General features: G+C 35.4%; 1 protein-coding gene across 1 annotated transcript; it reads left to right on the top strand.

The window, feature by feature from the left end:
* Positions 1-1,541: 1,541 nt before the first annotated feature.
* On the top strand, positions 1,542-4,181 carry LOC147282889 (Ribosomal protein L25/Gln-tRNA synthetase, anti-codon-binding domain-containing protein). The gene is made up of 3 exons (XM_086248075.1): positions 1,542-2,057; positions 2,241-2,370; positions 3,573-4,181. Exons 1-3 carry the CDS (start codon positions 1,635-1,637, stop codon positions 3,794-3,796), a joined length of 777 nt encoding a protein of 258 aa, XP_086104201.1. The 5' UTR covers positions 1,542-1,634; the 3' UTR covers positions 3,797-4,181.
* Positions 4,182-15,587: the final 11,406 nt, after the last annotated feature.

The following is a 15,587-nucleotide window of genomic DNA, read 5'->3' as shown; positions in this document are numbered from 1 at the left end:
TTCCGATGGTTTGAGATTTTCAAACTGCTACCGACAACCGTCGGTTCGGTAGAAAACCGCCTGCCGTTGGATCGATTTCCCTCCCCTTTGATTGTTTCGGTTGTGCTTCGGGCGGTTTGTTGGATGATTTTCCCTCCCCTACTTAATTCTGTCAATTTGTTTGACAAAAATAACACTGCAATGTGGACGAGTGAGCATATCATAGATTTAGCAAATGTTGAGACTCTTAGCATTTTCCGTTAGGAAATTACATGGGCAAAATTACCATAATTGGAACTACAAGAATCTTAGGTCTTGTTTGGTTTGCATAATGATTTCCAATAATATCCTCATTTATTATGTTTAAAATAATATTTTTAGTGGATGCCATTTGTTAACAAGTGCCCACAATAAATGCTTCATAGACATTGGGAATATCAAGCCCAAATCGTAGACTTGGCAATGCATCGTGTTTTAGCGTGTTCATGTTGTGTTGTTTTCGTCTCATTTGCAATTATGCTAAGCTCAAACTTGACTCGTTAATTTTCGTGTCGTTTCGTGTTTTACCAAATTTTCTTATTTTTTTGTCAACTAATCAACTAATGTCCAAAATTACATTAAAAATACTAAGTATAACATAGATAAAACATCTTAGAATACCGAGTTAACACATTATGTAACAAAGTCCTAAAACATTTTAAAGAAAAACAACTCCAACAAATAAATAATAGCCTAAATTTTTATCAGGTCAACCAAGGAAGCCCAAGGGCTTCAAAATTCCCCTCTTAATGGGTATCTCATACAGTCATACCCCACATAAAAAACAACAAATTTACCAAACATAAAATGAAATTTATTCCCAAACTGCAAATCTGCAAACTAAACCAATACTTAATGAAACCTAACCAAAATTACTGAGACCAGACCACAAATGTAATTTTCCCTCTAATCAATAACCCAACAAATATATGCTTTCTTCCAATGGAAAAAAAAAGCATATTATTGAACTGAACTGTTATAAAATGAAAGGCAAAAATATAGACAAGACAACATTTTAAATAGGGATTAATGTCATTTTGCTCCCCAGAATATTACACATGTATCAGTTTGCTCCCCAGACTTCTAATTTGGAAAATTAAGGACCCTGACTTTTTCAATTTTGTCAATTAAGGTTATTCCGTCAATTTATACATTTTTCATCTAAAATGTCAAGATGATCAACCAGAATTTAGCGAGAAATAAAAAAGGAAAAATGATGCATAAGGAAAAAATGATAAGATCTAAATGGAAGGGACTATTTTGCCCTCAAAGATTTGGATAAAAAATGTGTAAATTGAAGGAAGAACCTCAATTGGCAAAATTGAAAAAGTCAGAGTCCTTAATTTTCCAAATTAGAAGTCTGGGGAGCAAACTGATACAAGTGCAATAGTCTGGGGAGCAAAATGGTATTAATCCCTTTTAAATATAAAGCTTCTCAATTCTCAACTTTGTAGTTTGGTAAATACAACATACAGCCTCCCCAGAGTCCCAACAGCCAAAAAAAAAAAAAACAAAACAAAAAACAAAAAACCCCTCTTTAAACCCTCTTTCCTCCTCTCCAACTCTCCCCCCCACTCCACTCCTGAGAGAGCAACACAATCACAATCACAATCACAATGACAATGTTCCTCCACCGCCCCTTACTAACCAAAGCCCTCCAAATCCGACGCTACACCCAATCCTCCGCCGCAGCCGCTCTTCTCCACCCCGACCCGCTCGACCCTGACCTCGACTCCTTCCCTCGACCCGACCCAAAATACGCCGAGACCATCTTCGCCGTCCCGCGCGCAGACTCCGGCAAAAGCATCTCCGCCAAAGAGCGCAAGGCCGGCCGCCTCCCCAGCATCGTGTTCGAGCAAGAGGACGGCCAGCACGGCGGCAACAAGCGCCTCATCTCCGTCCGCACCAACCAGATCCGTAAGCTCGTCAACCATCTCGGCCGCTCTTTCTTCCTCTCCAGGCTCTTCGAACTCGAGGTCCTCTCCGACTTCGACTCTCCAAACGACGTCGTCGAGAAAGTCCGCGTTTTGCCCCGCTCGGTAATAATCACTAATACTAGGATTACTCCTCTTACTTAATTTTATGTTTGGTTGCTCAGAAATTCTGGGAAATGAGGTTTTCTTCGGAAAGGACAAATTTTGAGCAACTGGGAGTACCTATTATGTGAAATTTGAAATGGGTTCTGATTTTGGTTTTCCATGCCGCATTTGACATTTTGTTAGATTCATCTGCACTCGGGCACTGACGCACCGCTTAATGTAACCTTCATAAGGGCCCCTTCACATGCTTTGTTGAAAGTCGACATCCCTCTTGTGTTTCGAGGAGATGATGTGTCTCCTGGGTTGAAGAAAGGTAAGCTCATGTAATGTGGGATTTCATTGTTCCAATTGCAGTTTCTTATCTAAATGACCTTTGTGTGTATGCAATTGATTGTTCATATTTCATAAACTCATTTTCGTTTCTGGGTTTTAGTCATGATGATTAATTCATTTCAAGACTTGCGTGGAGTCTTCTAATATAATTGAATTGTTGTAGAATATTTGTGTTTGTTTTCCACCATATAGATTCCCCTCCAGTTTAGTTTTTGTAGTAGAATGGTCTATGTGGGAGGGAAATCATTGTCTCTTAGATTTGAGCGATCATGAAATGATTGGCAGTCTTTTCTTTGCCAAAGCTGGAATTATGACATGGGTGATTGGCAGTTTTTGCTATGGAACATGTTAGTAAAGCAATTGGTTAGCTACTTAACTTGACTCCAGCTATTATCAGCGAATCAGACGAGTTTTTTGTTGAATGCAAAGAGTTACAATTATTATGGGAACAATTCTTACCACGTTCCTTTTCCAGGAGACCCATTGCATCAAAGTATTTTATGGCTATTCTTTTACCAAACTGATTATGGTGGGGGTGCTATTCTACTCTAAGATACTAACAATACCAAATAGTCTTTTTTATTTTTTTGTGGGGGGGAATAAAGGAAATTCTACAGTATTTATACAATACCTTGTATGTAGTACAAGTCCTAGATCTGCAACACAAAAACTCTAAATTGGGGAATAGGATAAAGGAAATTCTACAGTGTTTACAATTTATACAATACCTTGTACGTAGTACAAGTCCTAGATCTGCAACACAAAAACTCTAAATTGCTAATGCATTTCTTGAACTGGAATTGTAATATAACAAATTTGGCATGTAGAAAATAGGGAGATAAGGCATTGTTGGATGGCCTGTTGTATTTTGTTTAGCATGCTAAAATCATGGATGTGTAGGTTAGTTTCAAAATATTTTTAATCTTTGGAGATGACTTGAATTTGATCATGGCTTCACTGCTCATATGCTTAACTATCTATCATATAAATTAAATTTAGCTCCATATATTTTCAAATAGATTTATTTGCTATTGGTTTCCTGTGCAAGCTGGTTACTTTATTTGCTATTAGTTTGTTTTTTTTTTTTTTTTTGTTAAGATAATTTTATGATCTCTCTCATAAAAAAAAATTAAAAAAATTGAATGATCTCATTGAGTTAAACGACTTTTTATAACTTGGCAGGTGCTTATTTAAATACAATCAAGAGAACTGTAAAGTACCTTTGTCCTGCGGATTTGATTCCTCCATATATTGATGTGGATCTGAGTGAGTTGGATGTTGGCCAAAAGCTAGTGATGGGAGACCTCAAGGTTCATCCGGCTCTGAAGCTTGTTCAGTCAAAAGACGAGCCTGTTTGTAAGATCATGGGGTCGAGAGTTTCTGACCAACAAAAGAAAACTAAATAACTGCTATGTTTCGATTTTGGTTGCCCATTATTAAGAAAATTCACTGCCACCTCTATCCCTTCACAGCTAACATGTTTACATGTTTGACCACATATCTTTTGATCTGTAATGGCTGTGAAGGAAAAGGCTATGGAATGTGATTGTGATTTTTCACCCTATTTTGCACATTTTTGGCTTTGCTGCTCTTTTGGATGAGAGAACACGGGGTTTGGTGGTCAGTAAGCCATAGAAGGGAGAAAGACACAGGGTCAGCTTCGAAGTTCTTGTGAATCTGGTCCAGAATTCTATTGCAATAAACATGTTAGTTCATAAATGTTCTCAATGAATTATGAACGGATATGTCACTTGTTCAATTGCTGTGTTTCTTTGTCAAATTCTCTCTCTCTCTCTCTCTCTCTCTCTCTCTCTCTCTCTCTCTCACACACACACACACACACACACACACACACATGCATCCAGGACTATTGTAGTACAACAGTTCGACATTTTTTTTTTAATGGCAGGTTTCTTGTGTTTGATTTATTAGGTGTCATTAAAACATTATGTTAGGAAGCTATGTACAGGGTGCGATCTTGCCAAGTCAGCAGTGGGTCAGTTAGCAGGATTAGTTTGTCGGCTAATCGAGTTGAGAATGAGTGAGGCTTTAGCCTTGCTTGCACCAGTTATATAAGCTGTTAATTGTGATAATGCTGGCTTGTGAAATGTATAATTGGCTAGCCTAGAAGGTAGGGGATTCCATCATTTTGGTTTAGAGCAATTGTTCCTTGGCTGTGTGTGGTGGGCATGGAAAATAAGGAAAAATCTTGAAGAAATTGAAGGAACTTCCATGGAAAACAGACTCGAGAAAATTAAAGAAATTGTTAAGGAAATTATTTGTCAAGATTTTTGGAAGGGAGGTAACGTTTGATGAAAGACTAAGAGGAAATGAAAGGTTAAGAGTCGCAACAAAGAACATGAAAGTAAAAAGTGATGAACTTTGATATTCACCCACTGAAAGATCTCAATGGATGCAGCCCCAAATTTATTGGAACCATCTTTGAAATCAGAGGGCATGCTCAAACACAATTTAGAAGCAGAAGCAGAGGATCAAGCACTTTGGAAAACACCAAAAGGAAATGAGCGATGGAGGGTTTGGGTTTGGAGATGAAGCAGCTTCATGGGGAAGAAAAAAAACTGACACAGAAGAAAGAAGAAAGAAGCTTCAGAAGGAAACGATGCGTCGATGATGCTAAAGAAAAAAAAAGGGGAAAAATGGCATTTTATCGTTTCTTAAAAAGGGGCCATTTTTGAGTGTTTTTTGGATACTCAACTTAGAAAAGGGGCTGCCAAACATGATTTTTTTGTTTTTAGAGGATTCTGTGTTTTTGAAAAGAAAAATTTGTTTCTGAATAGAATACCAAATAGGTCCTTAGTTTTTTAATTTTTATTAATTTTATAAATATTTTAATAGTGAAAAAATAATATTTTAAACGGAAAATGTTAATGAATTTGACGGAATAGCCTCATTTGACATTTAAGTGAAGTAATAGTCCTAACAGATGCACTTTTAAAGCAGGAGTCCTGATCTAACTCCAACACACAAGTTGGAGTCATTTCCCTCAAATTTTTCTTTTTCTAAAAGGTTCATTGAGTTTAGGTACCAAATTACAATATTTTCTTATTTTAACTACCAACACGTTTATGTTATTTCACTTTAGATACTAAACTTCAGTTTAGGTACAAATTTTAAAAACATAGTTATACTGAGCTGTGACTGTCTAACAGTCATAACGATTTTATTGATTTGTTGTTTTTTCAATATTTGCAAGGCTTAAACTTTAATGTTTAGTCTCTGGGTTATAGGACTTCTTTCCCCAAGCCTAAATCAAAGTATTAAACCCTTGTAAATTTTGAATTTTTATGAATTTAAAACAGTCACAACTATGACTGTCAACTATATAGCAAATTGATTTGTGACCTAATTCAAAATGTCTTGTTCTAGGCTAGTACTTAAACTAAAAAAAATTAATGTCTTGTTGCTTTATTGAAAAACTATTAATATTTAGTATTTAATCCTAATTTTCTACTTTCTAAATACACAAAATCATCGTTTCCCTTGTGTTTTTTTCTCTGTCATCGTCTGCGACGCTAGGCTTGGTTTGTGAGTTTGCGACTCTACTCTTCGTCTTCAACCTTAGCGATCTCTTGGTCTTCGTCTCTTCTGTGGATTGTGTTCTTCTTCATCTCCTTTCATCTTCGTGTACTTCTCAACACTAGAAAGTAAACTCATTTAAACTTCATTAAGTTTCTCTCATTTAGTTTAGCTTATTTATGAATAGATTTAGTTTCTATCTCATCATCTAAATATTAGATTTTTCATTTATATCAAATATATGTAATTCTTATTTTTTTATTAATGTAATTATATTATTTAAGTTGCACTAATGTTAGTGTTAGTGTTGGAAAACATAGCTTAGCATAAGGCTTTGGCATTCTCCAATTATTACATTGGCTGATTTTAGGTTAAATGCTTTAATAACTTTAACTAGGGCATACAACCTTACTCTATACTCACCTTAAGTACTTAAGAGAGTAATCAGACCGACCCATTTAAAACCCAACACGAGAACAACAAGTATTTAAATGTGTCCCGACTCTAAGCTAGGTTGAGTTTTAAGTTTATGATATGAATTTAAAATCAACCTAAATAATAAATAAATATAAAATTATCACTATAGTAAAAGTAGAAATTCTTATTTGGCCATGAGAATAAGAGTCTGTTAACTTTAAGGTACTGACAACCTAAAAAGTTAACCAAAAGTACTCAATCTCACAAATTTAACTCACAGGTCACACTTTAGAAGGCCAACATCTAGTCATTTGTGACAAAGACAAAAATAACAAACCCAACCCTCCAAACCGGTCTCAACTTAAGTCATTTTGAAAAAGAAAAAACAAACTATCCAAACACTACTCATTTACAATTTACCAAATTTCATGCGCACAACTCACCCACGATCAGAAACCACCACCTGAAACTACAATCTCATCTCCAAGATCAAACTGAAATTGCTACATAACAAAAAATTTAAGATTCCCGAGACCTCTCATATTCAAATTGGTATAACAAATTTGAGAATTCTGAAACTACAACTAAAATTTCAACCAAACATGCAACTGAAACTGCACCTAAACCCTAAATTGAAACTACCCTAAACCCGCAACTGAAACTGCAATTGCAATTGAAACTGTAGCTACAACAACAATAAAATGTGCAAAATCGATTTCAATATCAAAATCAATACGAAAACAGAGGCCACAAAGAAATCAACACTTATAATTTTACAAAACAATCTCGCCACCAACAGCACGTCCCTCATGTGATTTCTACCACTGGGACGCTACCAGGCCTTCACCACGAGGATCCGAGTCATCTCTCGAGTTCATGGCCTTTAGAAAATGTCACGTCGGATGTGGGTGGCGACTTTCCTTTCTCTTCTCTTTCGAAGAACGAGTTCAGCTGCAACGACGATCTCTCCTTCGCCAGCAGCGGAGCCTAGTACTTCAGGTTGTGATCTGCAGCCGTCCTTCATTTCCGATCTCTGCAAACTCACACGATTTATGGACAACAAGGAGATATAATAGGGAGATAGAGAGACAAAGATCTAGATGCCATCTTTCATTTCTGAGCTCTTCGAACTCATATGATTTGTGGAGAGAGAGAGAGAGAGAGAGAGAGAGAGAGAGAGAGAGAGAGAGAGAGAGAGAGAGAGAGAGAGAGAGAGATCTGGAGCTTAATTGTGAGATTTGGAAAGATATCGAAGAAAAAAAGAAGAAATGAAAACAAAACAATAAAAGTGACAACTTAAAGGAAACATGGTAGGCTGGCCCTTGCTTGATGCATAAAATGAGTACCTGACTGTTAATTACACATTATCTAATTGTTGCATAATCAAGCATAGGGTGTGTATGGTTACATACATGAGTTGACATGTAGTATATGGTAATTATTTCTAAAAATAAAGGGCCATTACTTAACATGCAAGTCTATTTTTAAAAGGAACAATTTCACTTACACGCCTTAAAGTTTGAGCTCATTAATTACAGTTTTTACTACACCACATTGCCCCTGCACACATCATGTTGTCATCATTTTTTTTGTTAGAGCCTACAATCAAATTGCAAATTGAGTAATTCTAATTTAAATTTAAATGAGACCGAAGGGGTTTGTAGCTCAAGTTGTCAAGAGCATTTACTTGTGCACCAAAGGTCTTGTGTTTGAATCCCCCTCCCCATTATTGTTAATACTAAAAAAAAAATGTTAAATAAGACTGCAAATTGTTTCTTTTTACATTATTGATAAAAGTGACTTAGGTATGCTTTGCAACTAGATTTGCAATTGTATATGCATTTCCAATTGATTTTTATTCTCTGTTTTATGTCATTAATTTATATAAATAGAAAATAATGGGCAACTACAATAGTAATTTTACAAATAGGGCATGACAAATTAGTTTTTTTTTTCTTCGTATTTCTTTTATAAGTGTACTCCACATACTCCAACTCTATCATGTTTATATACAGATGACAACTCTAGCCCTTACTTCAATAAAAAAGAGATTCAAAGTCTTGCAAGAAAAAGTGTATTATTTGCAAAAACCAATTCTATCAAGAGTCCGGCTCCTATGAGAAATTAATTATGAGGAACTTTTTATAAGAGTTTTTAGATTTATTAAACGGCACATGATTTTTTAGCTTTACGTTAGGTTTTAACTCTGAGATTTTGGAAAGAATTAAAACGTAACATGCAGCTTTCACAAGCCTCATTTTACACTTTAGAAGGGTATGAGGTGAACCCATCAACAGATGGGGTAAAAAATGGGGCGAAGTATAAATTGGGTTTGGGTGATTTTGTTTTTATTTTTTAAGGTTAGTTATTTTAAACGGGTTATTGGGCAATTGAGGTTTTAAGTTAATAAAAAGGTTTTTTTTTTTAAGTCCAAAATTAAAAAGGCCATGATTGGGTGGCCCACTTACCAAAATACGGTGATAGCCCGATTCACTTTAATGAGTTAAGCGCTTAATACTATTCACCGAGCACTCGAAAATTGTCACTATCAGACAGTGTGCAATAGTAATTCTTTGAAATTGCATAAAAATGATACTTGTAAATATATCTTATGTCTTTTCTTACATAAATACGCTAAAAACTAATTAAACCAACATAAAACGCAAAATTCAAGCTTATGGAGTCACATCCAGTCGCATTATAACATAAAAATGATTGTTATTAATTGCCACTGTCAAACAATAACAATATTAAGCCCAATTTCAAGAGAAAAAAAAAACACTTTATTTGTTAAAAACATTTACTGTTAATAAAAATATGTCATTGGATTAATCTAATAACTCTTATAAAACAATACCTCATAGTTTCTCATAATTAATCCTTCTTGAAAGCTATTTTTATTTAATCAAAGCACAAAAAACCATACCAAATCTCGATCCATGAACAAGAATATCGAGTTACAAATCGGCAAGTAGAAAATCAAAATTGAGAATCGAGAACTTAGAAGCAAAACACAGACTAAAACGGACTCAAACGAAATAAACTAGAAACCTAAATTAAATGACTTAATGAATAAAAACTAAAAAATGACAAAAACATAAAGAGTTGTGCTATATATATGCTCACCCCATTTCCTCTCTCTACACACCTATTTCTCATTATACATCCGTCCAACTTTTTATGTAATTTCTCATAAAACACCCCTCACATTATTAACTACCCCTATTACATTCAAACTAATTTCTTTCAACAAATTTTCTCACTACACACCCACCCTACACTCCCAAACCACCACCCCCACCACTTGTGATTCTTCGTTGCTGGAGCTGCCATCGTCAACATTGTCGGACCTCTCACAACGACCGGATTTGCTGCAACCTTTACTCTTCCACAGCCATAGCCATTGTTAACACTTGGAGTTATGCCCTAACTTTAATTTGTTTGATTCAAATGTAAATTAATCTAAGGTTTTCCTATCTAATTTCAATTGTTGAATCCATCCCAACACCTTTGTTTTTTCTTTGAGATTGATGATTTGAACTGTGGGTGTTTAAGGTTTAAGATTGAAATTTCGTGTTGGGGGGTGAACATGTTTGCGGGTTGTTCGGCATTGGGTTCATTCGACAACAATCTGCCGAATAGAATATGTAGGTTCGACAAAACAGGCTGAACGAAAATCATAATTAAAAAAAAAAACCCCCCCCGTCGAACCATTTTCTATTATTCGGCAAGTACCTGCCAAAATTTTTAGAACCATTCGGCCCTGGTTGGCCGAACGAATCATGACAAAAAATGAAAGAACACGAAAGAAATATAAAAAAACAAACAAAAATATTTACTATCATATCTTATCTGAAGACGAATAAGGGAAGAGTGGATGCTCCATTCATCACAACTAATATGCTTTTATATCCAGGTATAGACTAATGCTCCTGATGATTATATGGCCTTGCATGATTTGAAATCAAAACCTGCTTTTAGGGCAAAATATGGTTTGAACTGTGTGTCTAGATTTGTGTTTGAAGTGAAATGTAAAATCTTTAAAATAAATGCTTTGGTTTAAGTTGTGCAATCGTGAACTGGAGGTAATTTTGTATTTCTAGGTTTCAGACTTGTGATGTCTTCCCTGATTCATCAGTATTTATGCTCGGTTACCTCAATGCAAGATTCTCTTTGATTGTAGGCTTTTTTCTTCTGTTTTTTTCCTTTCTTTCTTCTTCTTTATTTTATTATGATATTGATAGTGAAGGTGTTCATTTCTATTTTGTTGTGATTTAACCAAGTTATAAATTCTCTCATTCTACAGTGTTATGATGTTTGGACCTAATCTATGTTTCTTCTATTTGCCTCTTGCCGAATTTTACACTATGACCCCCGGGGATTAAAATTCTTGGATCCGTCACTATAAATAGGTCATATAAACTCCACTCCCAAACATAGTCAACAAAGCCAATATAAGTTATAAACTAGTCAATATATATGAGCAGCCATAATTATTGATGTTGGAGAATGGAAAGTTGGAACTCAAGTATTGTCTTAAGTCATAACGGTCTTAAGTCATTCATTATAATCAATAATTATAAAATTAAACCATTACCTTTTTGGCAACCTCCACTAATTCTTGAGTTTCTGAACTATAAGTTAACCACCAATCAATGACATCCATAGTTACAATATTAGTTTACGTAGCCGCCATAGCATAAAGACCCTTTTGTTAGTGGAATATTGCATACTGATCACGTAACATTTGTGCTTCTTCTTCACTATCGGCTATCTTTTTAAAGGCTTCCATCACACACATGACTACTTCCTTGTTTTGATTTGGGCTCCTTCTAATAGTGCCTCCGGGTGTTAGAGCAAATCCAAGACAATGCAAAGGCCAGTTCATCTTTCCTTACCTTTAAAGCACAATGTTTTCAACTTGTGAAAATTTGTCAATGTGCTTCCCACTACTCATAATATCTTTAATTTCTCCCAACATGTCAATGTGCTTTCCACTGGTCTAGTCACTAGATTATTTTGCTGGCGCGCCTGCTGCCGAGGAATCTCGTTCCTTGGTAGTTCATTCCTCTGCACTTCTGCTCGTACACCTTCTCCATTCTCCTCGAAAGCATTCGTTGCTGGTGCTCTATTATGTGGTGGTACATAAGCTCCTCCTTGAGGCTGGGCACCATTGGCTTGCTCTAGAGCGGCTGCTCGTTGCACTTGAGGAAGTACAACTCAAGATTGGTGTCGCCAATGCTGGTACTACTCGCTCAGGTGTCTCGTCTTGCCTTCCTTGTAAGCCTTGGTCTTGTATTGCCTAAACAATTGCATTTTGCATGTTTTCAATTGACTGCCTCAATTCACGAATGCCAGCATTCATTCCAGTGAAATCACCATTGAGTCCTCCTTTAATGTGAATGTTCGATGCATGTACTTCATTCAATCGTTGGCTTAAATCTTCACTAGGAACCTGTTCGTCAGTATTAATCAGGCCATAATCAAGTTGATTCAATTATAGGGGTCCCAAAACACCGAAAGGTCCTTGTTCGTCTGCCATCTCTTGGAATTCAAAAGTCACTCTTTGCTCACTAATCTCTTGGGCAACTCTTAATGCAAATTGGCTACGGGTTTCTACCATAAACTAAAAGAAACTAAACAAACATGAAATGGCGAAAATGGAATCGCAGAATCGCGTGATGGCAAAAGAAAATCAAAATTAAAATCTGAAAACCAACAACACTTGAACACTAAAAAACTATTAGCACGATACAATCCAATCAGGCGTGCCAATTTATGTTATTGTCAAAAATGCTTCGGCCACGTGTAAGGTTGAGATTTGATCCATATCACTAATTTATCTGAGCGAAGGGGCGTGCCACCAAGTATAGATCGTACTTGGAAAGATTGCAAAATAACTAAAATGATAGAAATAAGACAAAATAAAATAAAATATAAAGGGAATCAAACGATTGTAACTGGTTCTTCTCAAGATGTGTTCATGTTGTTCTTGGTAAATGATTAAATAAAACAAGTAAATAAATTAAAAAATTACGGAGATGCAAATCTGACAATGATGTCAATTGGAATCACAAGTCATAGATAATGATTGCAAAATTCAGGAAAATGAATGATAATGGACTAATAATAAACACTTAATGATTGAGAAAGTAAATGCTTCCTTGATTAATTCTCAATGAGGAAATACATTAAATTTCAAAAATAAATGCGAGAAAAAGAGTAGTAAATAAAACTAATAAATGTGCAAGAACAAACAAAATTGTAATAAAAGAAATAAGATCAATGCATTAACGAAAATAAAGGGCAGACAAAGTGAATGATCAAGTCATTTGGCAGAGAATTTTCAGAGAATGAATCTGGGTTTGTGTATGAGTTGTTGAAGAGACTTTCACTTTAGCTGTAACTTGGTATTTCTTCTTGAATTTGGGATCCCAAAACCCTAGGTACTTTTCATGGATAGCCAACACGTGTGTGGCCCTAAACACGCCTAGGACTTTGTGCTTATCCCTTGTGACAGCTTCCACCCAACTTTTGACAACTTCATGGGAACACGTGTTGCACCTTTAATGGTCTCATCTCATAATTTTTTCGGCTTGCTATAGCTGAGAATTTCGCCAAGGCATTTCTTATTCACCAGAGACATCCCATATGGGCCTTGAAATTGGGCTTTGGACTTGGGCTAGCATTTCCTTCGGGCTCATTTTATGTCATCTGAAATTCATGGTACAAACACTCACCACATCATCCCAAAAGTTGTCATTGTTCACAGTTTCCGTAACTGTAGCACCTAACTTTCTTGTGTGTTCATCGCCATTTTTCAACCATTCTTTCATTTTTTGAAGAACAACTATGGTTGCTAATGCTTCTCTACAGTCAAGAAGTCACTTCAACAAATTATAATGTGATGCAAACCATGTTTCTGCCACTTTCAATAACTCCAATTTTGACTGACTTCTAAAAATTACTAAAGCATAAGTGTGGTTCAAAAAATATTTGACAATATTTTTCACAATTCTATAAGTATTTATAAACCACTCAAACTCATTTGCAAGATCTTTGAAAATTAGATTCAGAGTATGAACAATACATGGAGACCAAGATATATGTTTGTGTACTTTCTCCACTTCTTTGTCAGTCACCACTTGGAGGACGTTTAATGGTCTCACTTTTTTAATTGCCTTCAGTAGATATTTAGAAATTTCAAGACCTGTTTTTTCAATCTCTGAAAAAATCATCAGCAAAAACATAGCTCCCCGACTGTTTGCAGCAATTATATTGAGGAGTGGATTATGCTTCACGTTTGACCATCCATATGATATAATAGATACACCATGTATCTTTGACTAGATCCAACTCATTTTCCACGTTTCTTTTGCACTCATCTAGGAACGTAGTTCTAGTCTTATCCTATGAATGATCCTTGTAACCCTTAAGCTCATGATTAATTGCTGAAACCATTTCATGAAATTGGGGATTTCTCAATACATTGAATGAAATACCATTAGCACATAAAAATCTCATTACCTTCATATCAACCATATCTCTACCCATAACTTTGAACGCATCCTCCAATGGCCTTGTTGTTGATGATGATTGTCACTTCAAGAGTGTAGAATTTTTCAAAGATGAAGAAACTTCTTTTTTTTTTTTTTTTTCTGCTTCTTGTACTCTTCTTCTCATAATATTTTTCCCAGTTATTCATCAATTTTTGACAACGTTTGATCCTTGGTTTTGTCCCTGGAGGAGGACCAAAAAAATGGTAGTGCATTCGAGTGTACGCACTTGTAAAGTTACAATTGCAATGTTTGCATGACCAAGCCTTTGATCCACCATGAGTTTTTCCTTGTGCTGCACCAATGAGAATAACTTCATTGAGTAATGGCTTTAAATTGGAATCCACAAGAAGTTGATCTTCTTCGGTGTGAGTTTAAGATGGTTGGCTGGTATTACTTGCTTGAGTGACTTCAACACAATCATCGCCTTCATGCTCATCGTTTGACATTGAATGAACATCATGCTCTTCTCCAACAGATGAAAACACTTGTTCTTGATATCTTCTTTTTCCAAAACCATCTTGTTTTTTTTTTTTTTTTTTTTTTTTTTTTTTTTTTTTTTATGTTTGTTGAAATTGAGAAGTATGTAATTGTATGATAAAATCAACGTTGGGATTGGCAATTTATAGTAGTTCTTCTCATCAAATAATTAATCACAACATTTAATGAAATACATTGTGTTAATTGTTAATTTAATGAAATACAATGTGTTAATTGTTAATTTATTTCAAAAAATTTATTGAAATACATTCCTAAATAAGAGTCTATTAACATTCTTTAAAAAAAGAAAAGTATGTTGACATTCTAATAAGAGTCTCGGTCCTCTCGGAGAGACATGAGATCGGTATTGCTTAATCAATGTTTAATCAAAGGTCACAATATCATTGATATATGCTTAATTAATGCTTAATCAAGGTCTCTCCACATGCGATAGGTATTGCTTAATCAATATCATTGATACTCGGACACAATATCAAAGGTCACTACAACATTGATTAAGCATCCAAATTCCAAAACCCTTCATTTTCTCTCCTAAAAAATTAAGAGCCTCAAAATCTCAGAACTCTTCATTTTCTCTCCTAATCTCAAAACTCTTCTTTTTCTCTCATAAAAGCCTCTTCTTCCCCACCTTATGTAATCTGCAATTTTCCACTCTTTTCAAAAATGCTGTAAAATCGTTCTTGGGGTAAATCTGACTATCTGAGAGGATCATGAGCATTGGAAGTCGTTGAGGTGTAACCGATTTGGAAGTAACAACAGCATCCATGTTACTACCACATGACTTTTTCTTCATCTTCCTACCACAGGGCTTCAGATTTCATCTTCATTTTCCTACCACAGGGCTTCATCATCCTTAAAGCTATAGAATCAGAAAACAATAAAGAGAACAATTATGAAAGAAAGAGGCTGAGAGGAATTAGAACCAGAGAAAAGAGGCAGAGAAGAATTAGAACCAGGGTCGCTTGCAACAGAGAACTGGTGCACGAATGCACTGCGTTTTGGGTCGCTCAATCTGGATCATGGGTCGATGCCGAAGAAGCAAACCATGTAACTATGGTTTTGGACCATGATATCTATTTAAGTGGTACATCTTGTTTAGTATGTCTTCATTTATATTGAATTTAGGGTGAAGCTATATCTGGATTAATGTCCTGGACTATGCTATCACCATTGTGATCATTATGAA

This window comes from Dryas octopetala, chromosome 6, assembly GCF_963921425.1.
Source record: "Dryas octopetala chromosome 6, drDryOcto1.1, whole genome shotgun sequence".
NCBI lineage: Eukaryota > Viridiplantae > Streptophyta > Magnoliopsida > Rosales > Rosaceae > Dryas > Dryas octopetala.
The sequence above is the reverse complement of the archived record's forward strand: the minus strand, read 5'-3'. Positions and strand labels throughout refer to the sequence as shown.

Excerpts from the sequence above, each read along its gene's own strand:
- LOC147282889 (XM_086248075.1), top strand. The coding sequence starts at position 1,635 with ATGACAATGTTCCTCCACCGCCCCTTACTAACCAAAGCCCTCCAAATC. Across the intron at positions 2,058-2,240 it reads TCCGCGTTTTGCCCCGCTCG|ATTCATCTGCACTCGGGCAC; the intron begins GTAATAATCACT and ends ACATTTTGTTAG. Across the intron at positions 2,371-3,572 it reads GTCTCCTGGGTTGAAGAAAG|GTGCTTATTTAAATACAATC; the intron begins GTAAGCTCATGT and ends ATAACTTGGCAG.